This window comes from Meleagris gallopavo, chromosome Z (genome assembly GCF_905368555.1).
Source record: "Meleagris gallopavo chromosome Z, MGAL_WU_HG_1.1, whole genome shotgun sequence".
Taxonomy (NCBI): domain Eukaryota; kingdom Metazoa; phylum Chordata; class Aves; order Galliformes; family Phasianidae; genus Meleagris; species Meleagris gallopavo.
The window spans coordinates 33909800-33926468 of record NC_139435.1 but is presented as its reverse complement, the minus strand read 5'-3'; the positions used below and the strand labels follow the sequence as shown (position 1 = coordinate 33926468).

Genomic DNA, 16669 nt, shown 5'->3' with positions numbered 1-16669 from the left:
CCTAAGCATGGCCAGACAGTGGTGTGACAGGAGTTAGCAGTAGTTGCACAGTGACACTGGTCTATACAGCATCTTTGCTCTCTGGTCTGAGTCTACTGCTGTGTAGAAGTTCAACTTTCTTTCCTGATGTATGAAATGAAATAAGAAATGCTTCTAATTTCAGGCATTTGCGAAATTTCCTCGTCACTGAGAATTTATAGTAGTTTCTGAATGCTAAGTTTTAATAGCCTCTTTACTATGAGCTACCAGAAAAAATTGGTCTGATGATTAATTTAAATAAGGCTGTTTAATTTTTCACAATATGATGAAAAATGTATTACTTGGGTTATAGATACAGTTTTTGCTCCTAGATACTGGGATCTATAGATGTGTTCGCTTATTACTTCTATTACTACACAAGCAAATGGTGTGACACACTTCAGTGCTGAAGACTGCATCAGTGTTTTAATTTAACTCTGTGTTGTCACCTTTGTCACCCTCTTCTTTCACTCATTGTACTCTGCAAAGCAGGGGAGGGAAGGGGGAGAAGAAAAAGATATTTCAAATGTCACCTGTTCACAGATGCGATTAGCATTTAAAAGCTTAAAATCAATTTTCATTCAAATATGCCGCTTCTGTAGCCATGGTAACCACCTCATCAGCTTTATCTTCCAGCTTTAGAAGGTACTGCTGTGATACTTGGAGATGTTGTCATTCAGGATTTTTCATTTGGCTCTCTCTTCCTTCCCTCTCCTGTGGACAAAAGACACATCTGTGCTTGCTCATACCAAGTCTAGGCTGTAAAACAGCAAGAGAAATACTGCAAAAGAATAAAGAACAATGCTTTACTGTTTCAGAGAGTGCATCACACATAGTAAATTAAAAATGGTTTATGTGTCCTGCTTATATAAAAATGAATGCCTAGTCATGTGCACACATGCATAGGTGCAGAATGCATTTAGCTAGTAGATGTCTTTTCTCTTCTTACTTAAGAGAAACATAAAGCCAGATGTAGCCCAAAGATAGGTTCATTTAGCTAACCTAATTATACTGCATTTAGCCAGGATATGCCCTGACATTTAATTTTGAGAGAATAATATAGAACCTATTTTATTGTTAGTTATGTTCCTAACACTAATTGAACAGTGCTTTTTTGTTTCTGTCATCTTTATTATGCAAAATGTAGGCAAGAACAGGTCGGGTTAAGGAAGAGGTATCTATCTACGTACCACATCATTTTTGTTGTTATGGTTTTTATTTTCCTTGGCCTGCAGTAAATGTTTTCTACTGGGAACAAAACTGCCACAAGTACAGAAAAACGCATGGATACTGCAATTCAAGTCTTTTCATTGTAATATAAATAATGTTATTACAGCACATCTTCTCTCACTGTGGTGATTCTCAAGACTCAGCTGCTTTCACTAGTATTTCAGAAGCTGATGGATACTGGGGCACTACACACATATCCTCGCCTGTCTTTTGCCATCTGCAAAGCTGCAAGAGCATCTGGACATCTTTTTTCAAGGCCATTTTTTTCACAGACTGCAAGCCACAATGCACCAACCACAAGAACTCACATAAGCACACTTACCTCTAGCCCTGGCATTGCTGAGTGGGAGCATAGTTTGATTTTTGAGATGCATTCCATCTGTGCTCTGCATATATGGACACCGACCACAAACCTGCATTTTAATAAATTCTTGTGTATGTCATGGCCCTAGGTGGATGGTCAAAGCAGTTTCCAAATGTTTTTGTATATTTCAGGTGCAGGATGATGTAATGATGTGGGTAATCAACAGGCATCCTCCATTACCTGTTAGCCACTAAAATGAGAACCTCCTAGTGTGAAATGCAACTAAACTACCTGTGCCAACAACTGTCTTCTATGGGGGCTTAAAAGACATTGCCATTGCTGGAAACTTTTGAAATTCTGGAAATATTTTGTGAACGTTTTGTATCTCTTGCAAGTCTATGTTGTCCCTTAAATACCTACTGGCTTTCTGCGCAGAAGTTATCACCATCTCACAGCTCTCTAAGTCTTTTGGGTTTCCCATCACAGCTAAAGCAATCTAAAAGACCCAGGCATTGAAAACTGCAGGTATGGAGATGGAAATAGATGACATGCTTCAGACTTTTTTGGACAACCAATATCTTTCCTACAATATCCCAAGAATAGCTGTGAGGATACTTTAAATGCCAGTCATTGCTCCCCCTCCCCTCCCCTCCCCCCCCCCCCCATCCTTAATCAAAACACATCTTTGTATTCCCTACAAATAGAGTTATGTTGTTCACCAACTGGTGAAATCACAGCTCAGAAATGAAGGCAGTAGAGACTGGAAAAATCAGTTATTCTGTAGCCCAAAGTGGCCAAGAGTACTATCTGCTCACTGCTTGCAGTAGGCTTCTTCAGAACTTGAAAAGGGTATCACTGAAAACAGAATAATGTTAGTGAGCTTGCAACCAAGCATTTCCAAGATCCGAACTTCAAGGCTGTACTGCCCATCCCCATTCAAGCAGGCTGCTTCTGCATGCTCTCACCTGAACTCTGCACTTGTCAGATATTTCCACATGAAAGTATTTCCCAGCTCTGCGCACTTAGTGAACATTTTCCTGTGGGGCTGACCTGCCTACATTAGGTTACCTCACTGTACCAGCAGATCACTACACGGCTTTCTGTAACAAAGGCATCAAGTAGGACCACAAGTGGTATTTCAGCAGAGCAGCACCTGTATGCCCTAGTGGATCTGCAGCACTTAGCACATGGAGGCAGCGACGCTGAGGCACTGCAGCAGTTCCACTGCATTTGAATGTTGAATTCATTGCTTAACAAACCAGAGTTTACTGGGGACATACCTGTATTGAAAGATTAAGGAAGGGAAAGGTCTGGATCTGAACTTCCTCCGTTTTCTAGGGAGCACAGTTCGTCGGTCTCTGTGCCAGCTCTGAAGAGCAGTTTAAAGACACGTATGTTTCTAAGTAAATTACTGATGATTATTAACTATCGGTGGGCACGTCTCCCTCCTTAAAATCAGAACCAAAACGCAATGTTCTTTTCTTTCATTTCCTGATTTCCCTTCAGAAGACATTTGGAACAAAGGACACGCTGATGAGAAGACATTTCCTTTTTAAAATTATCCCTCTCCACGAAGCTCATCATTGCCTACGGAGGCAGCGAATGATACTTAACTCCGTTAACTGGCAACCCGAGACGTAAGGAAACGTGCAGCCCCTGCCGCCGCTCCCTTCCCGCTACCCGCACTCCCGTACCCGTCAGCGGGGCGACAGAGCTCCCAGACCCCCCCGGCGGCCCTGGGCGGGAGCGGGCCGCCTTCTGCCCCGCCTGTGCGGGGCGGTGGACCCGCAGCCGCCGCCCGCCGCAGTCAGCGCGGCAAGGGGCAGTCGCGGCGGCCGCGGGTGCCCGAGCCCCTGCGGGCGCCGGAGCCGAGCAGCACATCCGCGAGTGAGCGACGCCGGGCTTGGGCGGGCGGGACTAGGGCTGCGGCGGAGCGAGGCTGCCTTACCCGGGCGGGGCCGCCCGCCCCTGTGGGTGGTACCCGGCTGCTGCGGGGCGCCTCGTGCCCCGGCATCCGCGCGCGGACGGGCAGGTCAGTGCCTCGGCGGCTGCGGCACGGGGAGCGCGGCTGCACCGGCTCGCCAGAGGGAGAGGAGAAAAGTTTGTGCGGTGCGGAGCGGTGCGGGGATGGTCGGACTTGGGCTGAGTTCGGAGCGGCGGTGCGGCATCTCCGCGGGGCGCGGGGACGGAGCGGGGCGCGGGCAGCGGGTAGCGGGCAGCGGCTGGCGGGGTGCCGGGGCCAGGCTGGACAGGGGGTAGCTGGGTCGGGGGATCGGCCCCTGTGGCACGTGTGTTGCACGAAGCGACGATGCCGTTCTGCCGCCTTCCCTGCTTGGTGTTTGTGTGGCAGGCTGGTGAGTGTAACTCTCAGGTGGAAAATAGAATATCTCCACTGTGGTGCTGTATTTTGGGGATGGAGCGTGTTTCTATGATATCTTAGCGCGGGTGCCGTTTGTAAAATCAGGAAATGTTGCTCGTGACTTAGGAACTTTTATGTAGGTAACTGTTGTAGTTGTAATTCTTTCTTTGAGAGTACAAAATCGGCATTTTATATATTCTTCAAAATTCAGCTTTTACTGCAGTATGTGGTGTAATGCAGTGGTTTTACACCGTAATCAGAAGTTATTGATAGTCGATTTTATATTTCGTGCTGTAGAAAATGTGGCTTGCTATGCATAACATGTATGCAACTAATTTCTATGTTGTCGTCTTTGAAGGTAATCTTTTAGGTCTTTTAGGTAATCACAGTCCCTGTTATATAATAACTATTTATTTTTTCTTTCCTGTATCGAAAGTATTGTTCTTTCCACCACTCTGCTCTGATACAAATAGTCCTTCTCGTATTCTCAAAGTTTCAGCATCACCTTTAAGCTGAAGGCATGAACTTAAATTGTTTTCTTTAACACAGTCTGTAAGATGGGTGCTTTTAAAAAACACATGCCAAAAAGTATTTGGCTTCCTACTTTATAGCTGAACGTGTGAGGTAAAATCGAAGGTGAATTAAACTCTTGTGCTATCTAGCTTAAACTAATGTCTAGATCTGGTCAGAAGCAAGTTGTATTCTTTGTGCAAACTTGAGCTGATTTTTGCAGAGGAATTAAAGAAACTGTGTGTATCACAGATCTTCATTTCGATCCTACTCCAACAGCTCACTGTGTTACCTACACATTATAATGACTTGCTCTACATGCGTGTAACATTTCAATTAGTACTACCTTGGCTGCACAGAAGCCTGATGAGATACTTGTTACACTTTGATTGCTTTTTTCATACATTACTGCCTCTGCATTTGGGAATTGGGCATTACGTGATTGTGGAAGAAAGTAATTACAGAAGATGATAACCTTTGGTGTAGCAATTAAAACAGTGGTTTCTTCATTTGTTGTGAATCTGGGGACAGTTCTTCCTTTCTGCAAGGATTTTTTGTCATCAGCTGAGTCCTAATGCTGAGCAGTGGCATAAAGTGATTTGACTACTGATAGACTTTTATCTGCAGGGTTAATGCTGAAGCAAACACACTGTTGCCTTAGGGTATGAGGCAGGGTACTGTGTTGCAGTCAGTAATATTCTGCTTTGAATTCTAAATTTAACCAAGTCTATGAAGGCTTTTATTCATGTATTCTTTTACTAATGTTAACAATACCTATTTGCCCCTTTTAGTACGAATGAAGAAAATACTTCCTATGAAGAATAAAAGTACTTCGTGGAAGAACCCTTAAAGCACCTTTACCTTCTAAGTTGAAGAAAATTATGAAGGAACAATCCATCTGACTCCCTCAGCATCTCATACAGGACTCACAATGGCTCTTTGCAAAAAAACTGTTGGTAGTGTCTTGGAAGAGTGGTGTTTGAAGGAACCAATGTTTGGTTGCAAACGGCACCAGAATGTTAGGAAAAAACTGAGACTGATAAGGATAATAGGGCTTCTTGTCAGTGTAGTGGCCATTAGTACTATCTCTCTTTCAATTAGTGCCTTTTTCAAGATGGAAACACATAGCAAGGTGTTGGCTAGCAGCCTAGATAGCCAAAAGCTGGTGCATGGTCACCAAAGAACTCTGTTGGATTTCGTGGAACAAAATGAAGGTGGCACTCTAGATTCACCTACGTCTATGAAACGTGAAGCTGAACATGACAATGCAACAGAAGATCTTTCCAAAGGAGAGTACCCAGAGGACCTTTTCTCTCTCGAAGAAAGAAGAAAGGGTGCAGTGATACTGCATGTTATTGGAATGATTTACATGTTCATAGCCTTAGCCATAGTCTGTGATGAGTTCTTCGTTCCTTCTTTGACTGTCATCACTGAAAAGCTGAGCATATCTGATGATGTGGCAGGGGCAACCTTCATGGCTGCTGGTGGCTCAGCCCCAGAACTCTTCACTTCTTTAATAGGAGTGTTTATATCCCACAGCAATGTCGGCATTGGGACAATAGTGGGATCTGCTGTGTTTAATATCCTGTTCGTGATTGGAATGTGTGCTCTATTTTCTAGAGAAATCTTGAATCTTACTTGGTGGCCACTCTTTCGAGATGTGTCCTTTTACATCGTTGACTTGATCTTGCTAATCATCTTTTTTCTGGATAACTTAATCATGTGGTGGGAAAGCTTAACGCTCCTGACAGCATACTTTTGCTATGTGACTTTCATGAAGTTCAATGTTCAAGTAGAAGAATGGGTGAAAAAAATTTTAAACAGGAACAAGGTTGAGAAGGCTACAACAGGAGACGCTGAAGGAAAGGTTTGTTGATTTTTAATGAGCATAAATGTAATACTGCTGTTATCAGTGCCAACTCCTTCTTTATTGTGACAGACTTGAGTACGGTACAGTAAGTAATATAAAAGGTTCTGTGTTTTGCTGAAAGGTCTTTTTGTTTAATCAGACCAATAGGATTGAAAATACAAAACATGAAGTTGCTTTCTAGTAAATCAATAGCTTTTAGCTCCAGAATGATCCAAATTGCACAGAGAGCAGGACAAAATGCCAGCGGAATGACATAAACCTTTGTTCAGCATTTTGCAACATTGATGAGGTCTGAGATATAATTGTTTTTGTTTTCCCTAAGCCTTTCGGTTCAGCAGCAACAATAGCTGTGGGGAATCTCATGACAAAATGTGGCTTTTTAAAGGCTGTTAATACACTTCCTTCTTCAAAAAAAGCACCCAAAGCAATATATAATGTCATTTGTATAGATGTTTTCTGGAGATGTTTTTCATCTACTGGCGTTTGTATGGTATACCAACATCCCATTGTAATTAGTGACATTCTATGAACAAAAATTACCTGGAAAAGCAGTGATCATAATGGTAAAACCCAGAGGTACTCTGTTTAGTTGGGATGGTTTTCCTTTCACAGTGTTTCAACTAAGCAAGGTTGTCTTCAGACTTTGCCATATGGAAGAAAAAAAAAAGAAGAAAAAAAAAAAAAAGGAAGTCTGTGATCAGTGAATGTTCAGAAATTATCATCATTTCTTAAAAAGATCTTTTCTTAAAGCAGACTGCATTTAAAGGACTCTTGAAGTGGAACCCGTACGTACTTATTTATGTAGACACTATCTTAACTGAATGCTTGATAATGAAATCAAGCTGTCTAGTTTTATCTGACAGTAGAATTATTCATCAGATAAGTTTTTATTATCCAGTAATTATCCAGTGTCAGGGAACACTTCACTCATTTCTTTCATTTCACAATGGCATATTAGTACTTTAGAAGAGAAACAAACCCATAAAAGTGTACAGGCAGATAAACAGAATGACAGAGAGACTGAGCTCCTATAATGAGAGAGGCTACCTGCCTGAGGCTGACAGAATACTGATGATTCTGTGTGCCGAACTTTGAAGAACAGTATTGATATCTGAGCAGTACTTTCAGTTTTATGACTGAAACCAAAGAATATTTGATCCAAAGAAAGACATGACTTTCTTTCTTAAATAAGTAAATAAATAAATAATTGTTTATTCTTACCAAATTTAACACATACACTTTCTTGCAATTTTGTACTTTCCTCTTTGTTCGAATATTTTTTTGAAAATCAGCATGCTCGTCTTTATCTTTCTCAAAATGCATAATTGGGATTTTAAAAGAAAATGAAGAATGAACACCAACAATTTGCCCTAATGAATGAAGCGCTTCTTTAACTGCATTAGTTGGGTTCCAGATAAATGTATTCTTTCACAGTGTTTTGTAAAACACAGTCAGTGCTAGATGTGAGCAATAACAGGAAGGGACTATGGAGTATCAAAAAGCTATCAACAACTAAAGCACTATCATCTGTCCAGAAACTAGCTTTGCAGGACATGTGAATACATACTTGGTCTGAAACTCTAGTCAACATGCAAATCGATTGCATTGGACTCTGCTACAGGGTTGCGTTGAATAGCTAGAGTAATGTGATAAGTGCTCAGTTATTTTCAACTGGAAGGAAAAATAGATCCACGTTGGGCACTGAATAAATGCTTTAAGTACACTGACATTAAAAAAAAAAAGTCAAGTTCATTCACTTCTGAAGCACTCTCATGCTTTGATGTACCCACCTCTTTTTCTTGAAACGTGTTCATATTACAGATGCAGAGAAATTAGGTGGGAATGAAAAATTAGGGAACTATACTCCTTTTCCGTATCCATTATTGATTCTGCTGTTGCTAAAGTGGCAAGTGGTCTGCTAAGAAACGTGCTTGCTTTATTTATCCTTAAGACTTTATGTTGTAATCTGAAAGCAGCTCAGCAAAGTCAAGAGTTCTAAATAAGGCAACATAAAGCTGGAAAGTTGAAGGGTTAGGTGGCGTAATAGCAAACAAGTACTGAAGAGTGAAAATCCAATGAGATGAAAAACCTTTGGAATACTAGAATGTATTTTGATGTTAATGTTAGTAGCTTTAGTGCCACTTTTCTTGAGAGGCTGAAGAAAGTTTCACATTTTTAACAAGGACAGTACTTACTATGAGCAAAGGTCATAGATATGGTTTTTTCTGCTTAGCCATCACTAGCTAGATATGTATTCACTGTGCTGCAGAATGCACACCTATCTCTAGACATGTTTTAGATGCCCCTTTCTTACGTTTGAGAATTAAAGTGCTTGTGGGTTTCTTTTCATTTGTTTGTTGTTTGTTCGTTTTTTTTTTTTTTTCCTGAATTCTACAAGTATTCAAGCTTAGCAACTTTCTCTAAATTCTTTTGTTCTATATATCAGTTCCCTGTGAATGTGAATGCAGAGTGTATGAATTTCATTTTGTTCTCTATTTTCCTGCACTAACTTTTAACCAAATGCAGTTTGGGTTCTTAAAATATTACAGGTTTAAAGAAATCTTATAACTCGATTTCTGGCGACAGTTTGACACTGATGAGAACAGAGTAGGGATGTTTTTATTTTTTTGTTTAGTTTTGTTTTTGCATTTAGTGTTGTTTTGGTCTTTCTGTGTGGAGTGCAGCTGGCAAGGTTTTGTCTGAGCTGTGGTTAGTCTCCTTCCCCCCATCCCACTGAGGAAGCCTAACAGCAGTCTGTAATCGACCAGAGATCATGTGACAAGGTTGGGAGAAGGAAAGAAGAAAGGTTCAAAAGCAAGACACCATGAAAGGACAGGACAAAAATCAGATAGTTATGTTCTACAGTGTAGAATGACACACGTGTGGTGCATTGCTGAAAAGCTTCACTGAGTGCTGTGGGCTGAATTGGCCCAATAACTGAAGTTACAATCCCACTGCCAGACACCTCCAAAAGTTCCTTCCAACCTAAGTAATATTATGGCATGGATTTAGGGTTGCATGTAGATACCCTACACAAGAAAAAATAATCCTGGGGACTGAGACGGAAGCTTTGGTGATAATTCTATATTTTCCTTGGTTGAATGAAATTGTCTAAAAACACAAAGTTGAAACAGTGTAAGGGTCAGGAAGAAAGAAAAAAAAAAATCAAGTTGCAAAAATAAGATTTTTTTGACCCTTTGTTAAAGGTTTTGGTCCTCCATGGTGATCTCTACTAGTAAAGGCATGTTGAGCAAATTAAATAACAATGGAACATCATGTGAAATTCCATTTTGGTTTTTAAGTACTGTTATGTTTTTTTCGGTGTAGCGTGGAGATCCTTGCAGAAATTCTTCAATCTGATCACTCAGTAAATAACTCAAAACAGTTCTGTTTGGCAACTAGGAGAACAGAATGTGGGTGGAACAGAGATATTGTGCAATGACATCTGTTTCACTGAGTGTACCATTTAAATAAGCAATCTATGGTATATAAAAGCCATTGCAGGTTTTTGGTTTTTTTTTACATTTATATTTGGAAAATGAGATATTTCTACCAACAAGACAAAGTTTGACATTATTTTTATTGCTATTTTTGTTGTTTAAAGAAACCTGAATAGCTTGGATGTGGTATTTCAAAATCCACACTGATCCCAAGTGTTGCCATGTTGTATTTAACGGCAGTGTTTGCACTCTAGAGGAAAGGCTGCTAGAGCTATTCTTAGACAATTCTCTACTTGTTGGCTGTATTAATGCCTGCATGTGTACAGGAAAACTTGGAGTCTGCAGAAGAGCCAAGTTCACTGTAGTTGTTGTGAACACCTGAAGAGGTCAGTTTTTTGTTGATGTTGTTGCTTTTTTCAGGACTTCTTTTCGAATTCTCAGACCCCGTTAGTTGTTAATCTATCTGTAGAATACCCTTTCTTCCCTGACTACCAACAAACTACTTCTTAAAGTAATATTTCATAGGCAGATGGGAGTTTTATTCTACAGGTATTTCTCAGTTGGTCTATTGATCTACTGCAAGCACGTACATATAGGACTACAAACATCTGCATCTCACATGTGCATGAAAGAAAGTTGAATTGTTTTATGTACATGGAACATCGTCAGAGTTCTTTTACCTGTTTTATTCTGACAGAAGTGTAGCTGAGTGGTACATCTTAAAAACTGTGACGTTTCTTCTGTGGTACCTGAATGTTACTTTGCTAGTAGTAGCTGTTAATTAACTTGCTTTGAGCATTCAACAGTTGAAGCAATTTAGTGTTATTACTGGCATACATAGAGCTTGATATACCCTATATGCAACCTTCAGTACAGTGAAACTGTGCTATTTTCGGTTTATCTTAACACTTCTCAATAACTTACCAAAGACGAAGCAATGATTATGGTGATTTTCACCACTTGAATCTCTTGGTTTTGTACATATGTGTCCTGGTAAAGAGCAGAAAATGACAGTGTGGAAATGCAGTACAGGTTAAATGCTTTTAAATTATGGAGATTCACTAAGATTGATTGAACAACAATTTTTGATCATACTGTGCAGAGCAAAATCCTGCCACCTTTAACAGTAAGGGGAGAAAGTATCAATATAGTTTAAAATAAATTTTAAAAAGCATGTGTAATTAAAAAGAAGTCAAACAATACTTTTTAGAGGCTGCATAAAAGCAGCTGTTTTGGCAAACTTTCACCATGGAATGTCTTAGAAGAACTCCAAATGCGGCTAAATCTGATGTCCTAAAAAGATGAACAAAGAGACAAGAATTTTCAGTCTTAAACTCAGGAAAGTTTATAAATGCTTTTCCTTCTGCCATCTCAGTCTTGATTGCTTTCGTCCAGATCCTCAAGAGGATGCTAGAACTTCAGGAGTTTGTATGTAAAATTTTAACCATAATATCAGAATACTGATCCTCAGAATATCTGCCTTCTTGAAGATACTTGAAGTATAAAGGAGCCTCTTTTTTTCAGTAGAGATCATCTTCTGAGACTGTAGTTTTTCTTCCAGGCTTGCTCAGAAATACCAGACCCAGATGGAGCACTATGGTACTTCTTTCTTATGTAACTTGTGTTCCTCTACTTATGTTTCCCAAATTGATTCTCAAAATTTACCTATCAGGCTAAGATTTCAAGCTACAAATCTATTGTTTCTTAGAGGTTATTCAAACTTTGGTTGTGAGAACCCATAACTTGAATTCAATTATGTTCAAATCTCTTGCATTCACTACTCACTTAATGTGCTCCACTTACTGTATCATGGTTGACAAGGCACAACTCAGTTTCCTGTTTTTCTGGCCCTATTTTAATCAGCGTGCCCAGGTGGCCAAGAAAGTTGATGGTATCCTGTCCTGGAATGAAAATGGTATGGCCAGCAGGACTAGAGAAATGATCTTCCCATTGTACATGGGCTTTGGTGAGACCACACCTCAAATGTTTTTTCAGTCTTTGGCCACTTGCAACAAGACGGATGTTGAATTGCTTGAGTGTGTGCAGAGAAGAGCAACAAAGCTGGTAAAGGGCAAAGAAATCAAGCATTTATGAGGTGCAGTCAAAGGAACTGGGGCTGTTTAATCTGGAGGAGGCTGAGTGAAGGGAGATGTTACTGATTTTTACAACTACTTGAAAAGTTTGCAGTGAGGTGGTTATCAGTCTTCCTTCTCAGGTAGTAGCTGCTAAGACACAATGATATGGTCTCAAGTTGTGCTCAGAGAGATCTGAAATCATTAAATCACTGAATATCCTGAGATGAAAGGAGAGCATAGGATCATTGAGTCCAGCTCCTGGCTCCACACAGGACCACCTCAAAATGAAACCATATTTCACAGAGCATTGCTCAAACATTTCTTCATCTCCCGTAGGCTCTGTGCTGTGATCACTGCCCTTGGGAAGCCTATTCCAGTACCCAACTACAGTCTCAATGAAGAATCTGTTCCTAACATCCAGTCTGAACCTCGTCAGATACAAACACTGAAACGGGCTGGACAGGGAAATGGTGAAGTTTCCACCCCTGATCATCCCTAGAGACATTTGGATGTGTCTCTGAGTGGCATGGTTTTGTGATGGGACTTGGTAGGTCAGGTTGATATTTAGATTTGATGAAGTTGAAGGTCTTTTCCAACCTTCTGATTCCATGAAAAGGCAATATTAAGCACCATGTTTTCAGAGAGGATGTAGGTACCTGTCTTTTCTAAAATGTGTGTGGCGGAAGGTGTCCCAAGGGCAGAGATTGTTAGCAAGACTGAGGTTGCTAATAAGATTCTGAACACTAGTGACTTTACAATGGCCTTGGTCTTTCTCAGTGGTAATACTCCCCACTAGCCAGCAGTACATGGCCAAGGCCAGATGCCAAAAAATGAAGTTTGAAGAAGTGCTTCTGTTCTTGTGATTTTCTGGGATTTTGTTCTTTTTTTTGTTTTGTTTTGTTTTAAATCATTTCACTCTTAACTTTAAAGATATGGGAACAGCCCCTTTTTGAGTCCCTTCTCTTTCTGAGTTTTTTTCTAAGAACTAAAGCATTTTGCTGCTGTAAGCATAGAATAAGATTATAACTAAGTTTAATTTGTTAGTGTATAATACAGAATATGTTTGTTTTGAAGAAAGCTGTAAAACAAAGATGATGTGAAAACAGAGAAGTGCAAGGATCAGATATGTGCCCTCCTTGTCTGGTGCTTGTTGAAAGTCAGGTTTTATAATCATAAAAATTAGAAGCAAAAAAAAAACAGAAAGCTTTTGACAGCTCCAACCAATACATTCCATTGTATTTGAGCCAGTTCTTAATTACATACAGCTTAAGTTAACGTCTGGATTCATTAAGCTATGCAGAAGTAAAAGTGCTAAGAACACAAGTTTGAGATTCTAACTCGTTCTTGGAACTGGTGGGTTTTTAAAACCTAAAATGATATGACGGGGAAAAAGGTAGTTGTCATGAAGTGATTAAGCATGGATCAGCTGTTCTGTGTCACAAGTAAGAGCAGGTCTAGAAGAAGAAGGGTGAATGTGTTTGTGATATCAATCTAAAACCTCTCATTAAATTCTTCTCTTCAAAATTTTCCCTTTATCAGTAGAAGTCGAGTGTACTTTCCTGAGAACTCTCCTTACAGAATGTTTTAACTCTGTATTGTCCTTGCACAGACAAAAAACATTTCAACTGCTATAGAATTTATCAAAGTGCTGAGATGATAATCAGTCCTCCATCACACTAGGTCCTTAAACTTCTGCATGAAATCATGTCTTCTTTCCTCAGTAGCTGATGGTGGAAAAAGATAAATGCCATTCAAAGTGCCTGGGAAGAAGGGTGTGATTCATCATGTACATAATTTTATATACACTGATATATGCTTACCCTTTCTATATAATTAGCATTCTGGCAGTCCTTTTCCCATCATCAAAACTGTCACTGAGTTGCTGACTATTTATTCCATATACCTGTCCAGTGGACAATTTAAATAATATATTATTCTATACGAACTAGAAATAGATCTTAGCAAGTATCAGTCAAACTTGCATCTAATTAAAGGCAGCATCTTTTGTATATTGGGACCTAAGTCAAAACTGTGGGCTTCATGTTCTGCTTTCATTTTTGGGAGAACAGACATTTTGGGTTAAACTTATTTTTGTGGTGAACTTGTGCATTAAACCCTTCCATTGTCACAGTCACTGACAAATTGAAAGTCCTAAGTTAGAGCAGCATTATAGGATACTTTTGGCAAAAAAGATTGCCTTTCACAGAAAAAAGAAATCACAGTACATTATCACAGATTTTGTTATTTTGTACACAGCCTCCATTATTTTGAGGAAACAGTTACTGTTTGGCTTCACTGATGTTTTTTTTGCTGGTTTATGTGTTTTCCTATCCAAAAAGAAGAAATGAAAAAATGCAATCTTGGAAAACCAGTCACTGTCTGACTGGCAGTATAGTTGAGCTCCACAACCTAGGAGGGCAATGAGAGTTTTAATATATGATCATGTATTCATTTCAACAGCAAGAGAAGGTTCAGAGCTCACACTGCATCCAAAGCGGCTTTAGTTGGCTAACTACTCCTCTGCCTCTGTGAGCAGTGCCTCATTTTGGGCAATTTTACTGATAGAGGCAATTTTATCAGGTCAGCCTGAAGAGAAGTTACTGTTTGTTTGTTTGTATTTTTTTTTCTTCAGTATTTCATTACTATTTCATTATTCTCAGCGCCAGTGAAGTTGTATTCATTTACATGAATAGCCATAAATAGCAATGACCTTGCATGACTTTTTTTAGGGGAAGTGTGTGAGAATAGGCTTAGAGGTGTATGCATGATGGCATTAACTCCACTACAATGTGCAACAGAAACGAAAGACAGATTGCTGCAAAATAATTTCTTTTTCAAGGAAAAATAAAGATTGCAGGGAAGTCATACTACATCCTCTGCTGAGAATCATAAATTTTGCTCAGTGATTAATCCTGCTTTATCACCTCTTAACTGCTTACAGCTGGGAGTCTAGTCCAGTCAGTGGTATTACCAGTGACATTTATTGCATAACCTGCCAGCATTAACTTTTCACCCTCTCACATTGCAGTAAAACTGCTGCAGCAGATATAGAGTACTAAGGGGGAGGTGTGTCCGCTGTCACAGCCTGTGTTTTGTGACCTGCAGGGCACGGTTTGAGACCTGTCCACTTATATAGGCTTTTTCCTGAGAGAGGAGGGTGAAGTCTGGGGGGTTTGTAAGGATAGAGGATAAGCGCCTCTTTTGGGATTAATAGAGTATTAATTTTGTTGTTTAATTAATTTGTGGTGCAAGCTTCTATCAAATTACCAAATCTCGTTTCTTTCTACAAGGCTGATTCCAGCACAATCACCAAGCTATTGCTTGGTTAAAAGACCAAAACTCTAGAAATTCCTTTGTCTATGGGTAGAGAATAAAAGTTAGAAATATTCCATGTCATTGTTGCTATTTCTAAACCAGTAATGGTTTAGAAGTAATTTGAAAGCGTACTATATAGAAGCTATTGTTTGTATGATTTTATTCCTTTGGTGCTGTTTCATTCTTAATATTCGTTCTATTTATCTGTTACACTTTTATTTTAAGTTAGACACATGTCCTGTTGAAAGGCTTCTCCTTGGCTGGATGTATGAATGCCACAGTGATGTAAACAGTTATGAAAATACTCTGAAAAGTATGGATTAGAAAGAAGTTATTTCCTCTCTGTATTGATTACCATGATATTAAGTACTCCCCTTCATGATGAACTTTTGACACATATTCAACTTTCAAACTGGCACTGTTAGTTTCTTTCCTCTAATTTCTAAATCACGTAATGATTTGTCTGAGAAATGCCATGTAGACCATATTAAAGGTCAGCGATATACAATGCAGATTTATAGGATGGTGTTTTGCTTCTTACATCATTTCACTAGTTCTCTGCCTGATATCCCATTTCCATAATATTTAACTCAGATATTTAAAATTTCTGAGGAACACATTTCTCATTTTTCTTCCCCAGATTAGCTGTCCAGAGAAATGTCTTCTTAAATTTGGACTCTCTCCAAGCAGCAAGTCATTCCTGCCTAAGGCTGAAGATATAGAAATACAGAGTGGTTTGAGTTGGAAGAGACCTTAAATTTCCATCCAGTTCCAATTCTCTGCCACCCACCAGCTCAGGCTGCCCAGGGCCCCATCCAAGCTGGCTTTGGCACCTCCAGGGGTGGGCAGCCACAGCTCCTCTGGACAGCCTGTGCTAGTGCCTTGTGGCATACTGAACATTTGACTTATTTTATTATACCTTATATCATATTAGTAATTTATATTATCATGTGCATCTATAAAAACAAGGGATAAAAACAAGAGGCTAGTTTCAGTGGAGAGGGATGGTTTCTTGCTTTCCAGAGAGATAATCAGGACTTGATTCTAGCATGGGAATGGTCCAGGACACTGTTGTTTCATACATGACATTTCACGTGGAGAAAAGGTCACTTTTTCTCCAGAAGAAATGCCAATAGCTGGAATTCCTGTAAGTAAAATTTCAATATGTAAGCAAGAAACAGTACTGTAAATTGGGACCTGAATTTTAAGTATTACTTCCTTCAATCATACTATATAACCAGAAAGCAAAAATCTTTTTAAACAAAGTAATTGAAAAGTAGACAGGCTCATTCATTAATTATTCGTCAATATATTAATTTATACACTGCAAATATATTAGTAATTATTTTCCTAATTGTATTGCTTAGCCTCCAAAATCATGCAACCTCTTTCTTCACAGGAAGGGCCATGAGAAAATTTTTAACTTCACATGCAGATATACATAAACAAATGCAGGCTCCTATCTCAAAGTAAAAGCAAGGGACTCAGTGAGAGACATGAGTTGCAAACTCATGCTTTTCTCTTGGCTTTAAGGGTGGAGATGTGGAT

General features: G+C 39.5%; 1 protein-coding gene across 4 annotated transcripts in view; it reads left to right on the top strand.

The window, feature by feature from the left end:
- Nucleotides 1-3413: 3413 nt before the first annotated feature.
- Nucleotides 3414-16669, top strand: part of SLC24A2 (solute carrier family 24 member 2) — a 110888-nt gene continuing 97632 nt past the window's right edge. For 2 of the 4 annotated variants that reach the window (XM_085213305.1, XM_085213302.1), the window contains exons 1-2: nt 3572-3661; nt 5213-6288. In XM_085213305.1, coding sequence (XP_085069431.1) covers nt 5353-6288 — 936 coding nt within the window. In that variant the 5' untranslated portion in view covers nt 3572-3661; nt 5213-5352. Of the gene's footprint in view, nt 3712-5212; nt 6289-16669 lie in introns of all 4 variants that reach the window. The other 2 variants (XM_085213304.1, XM_085213303.1) reach the window with 2 other exon arrangements.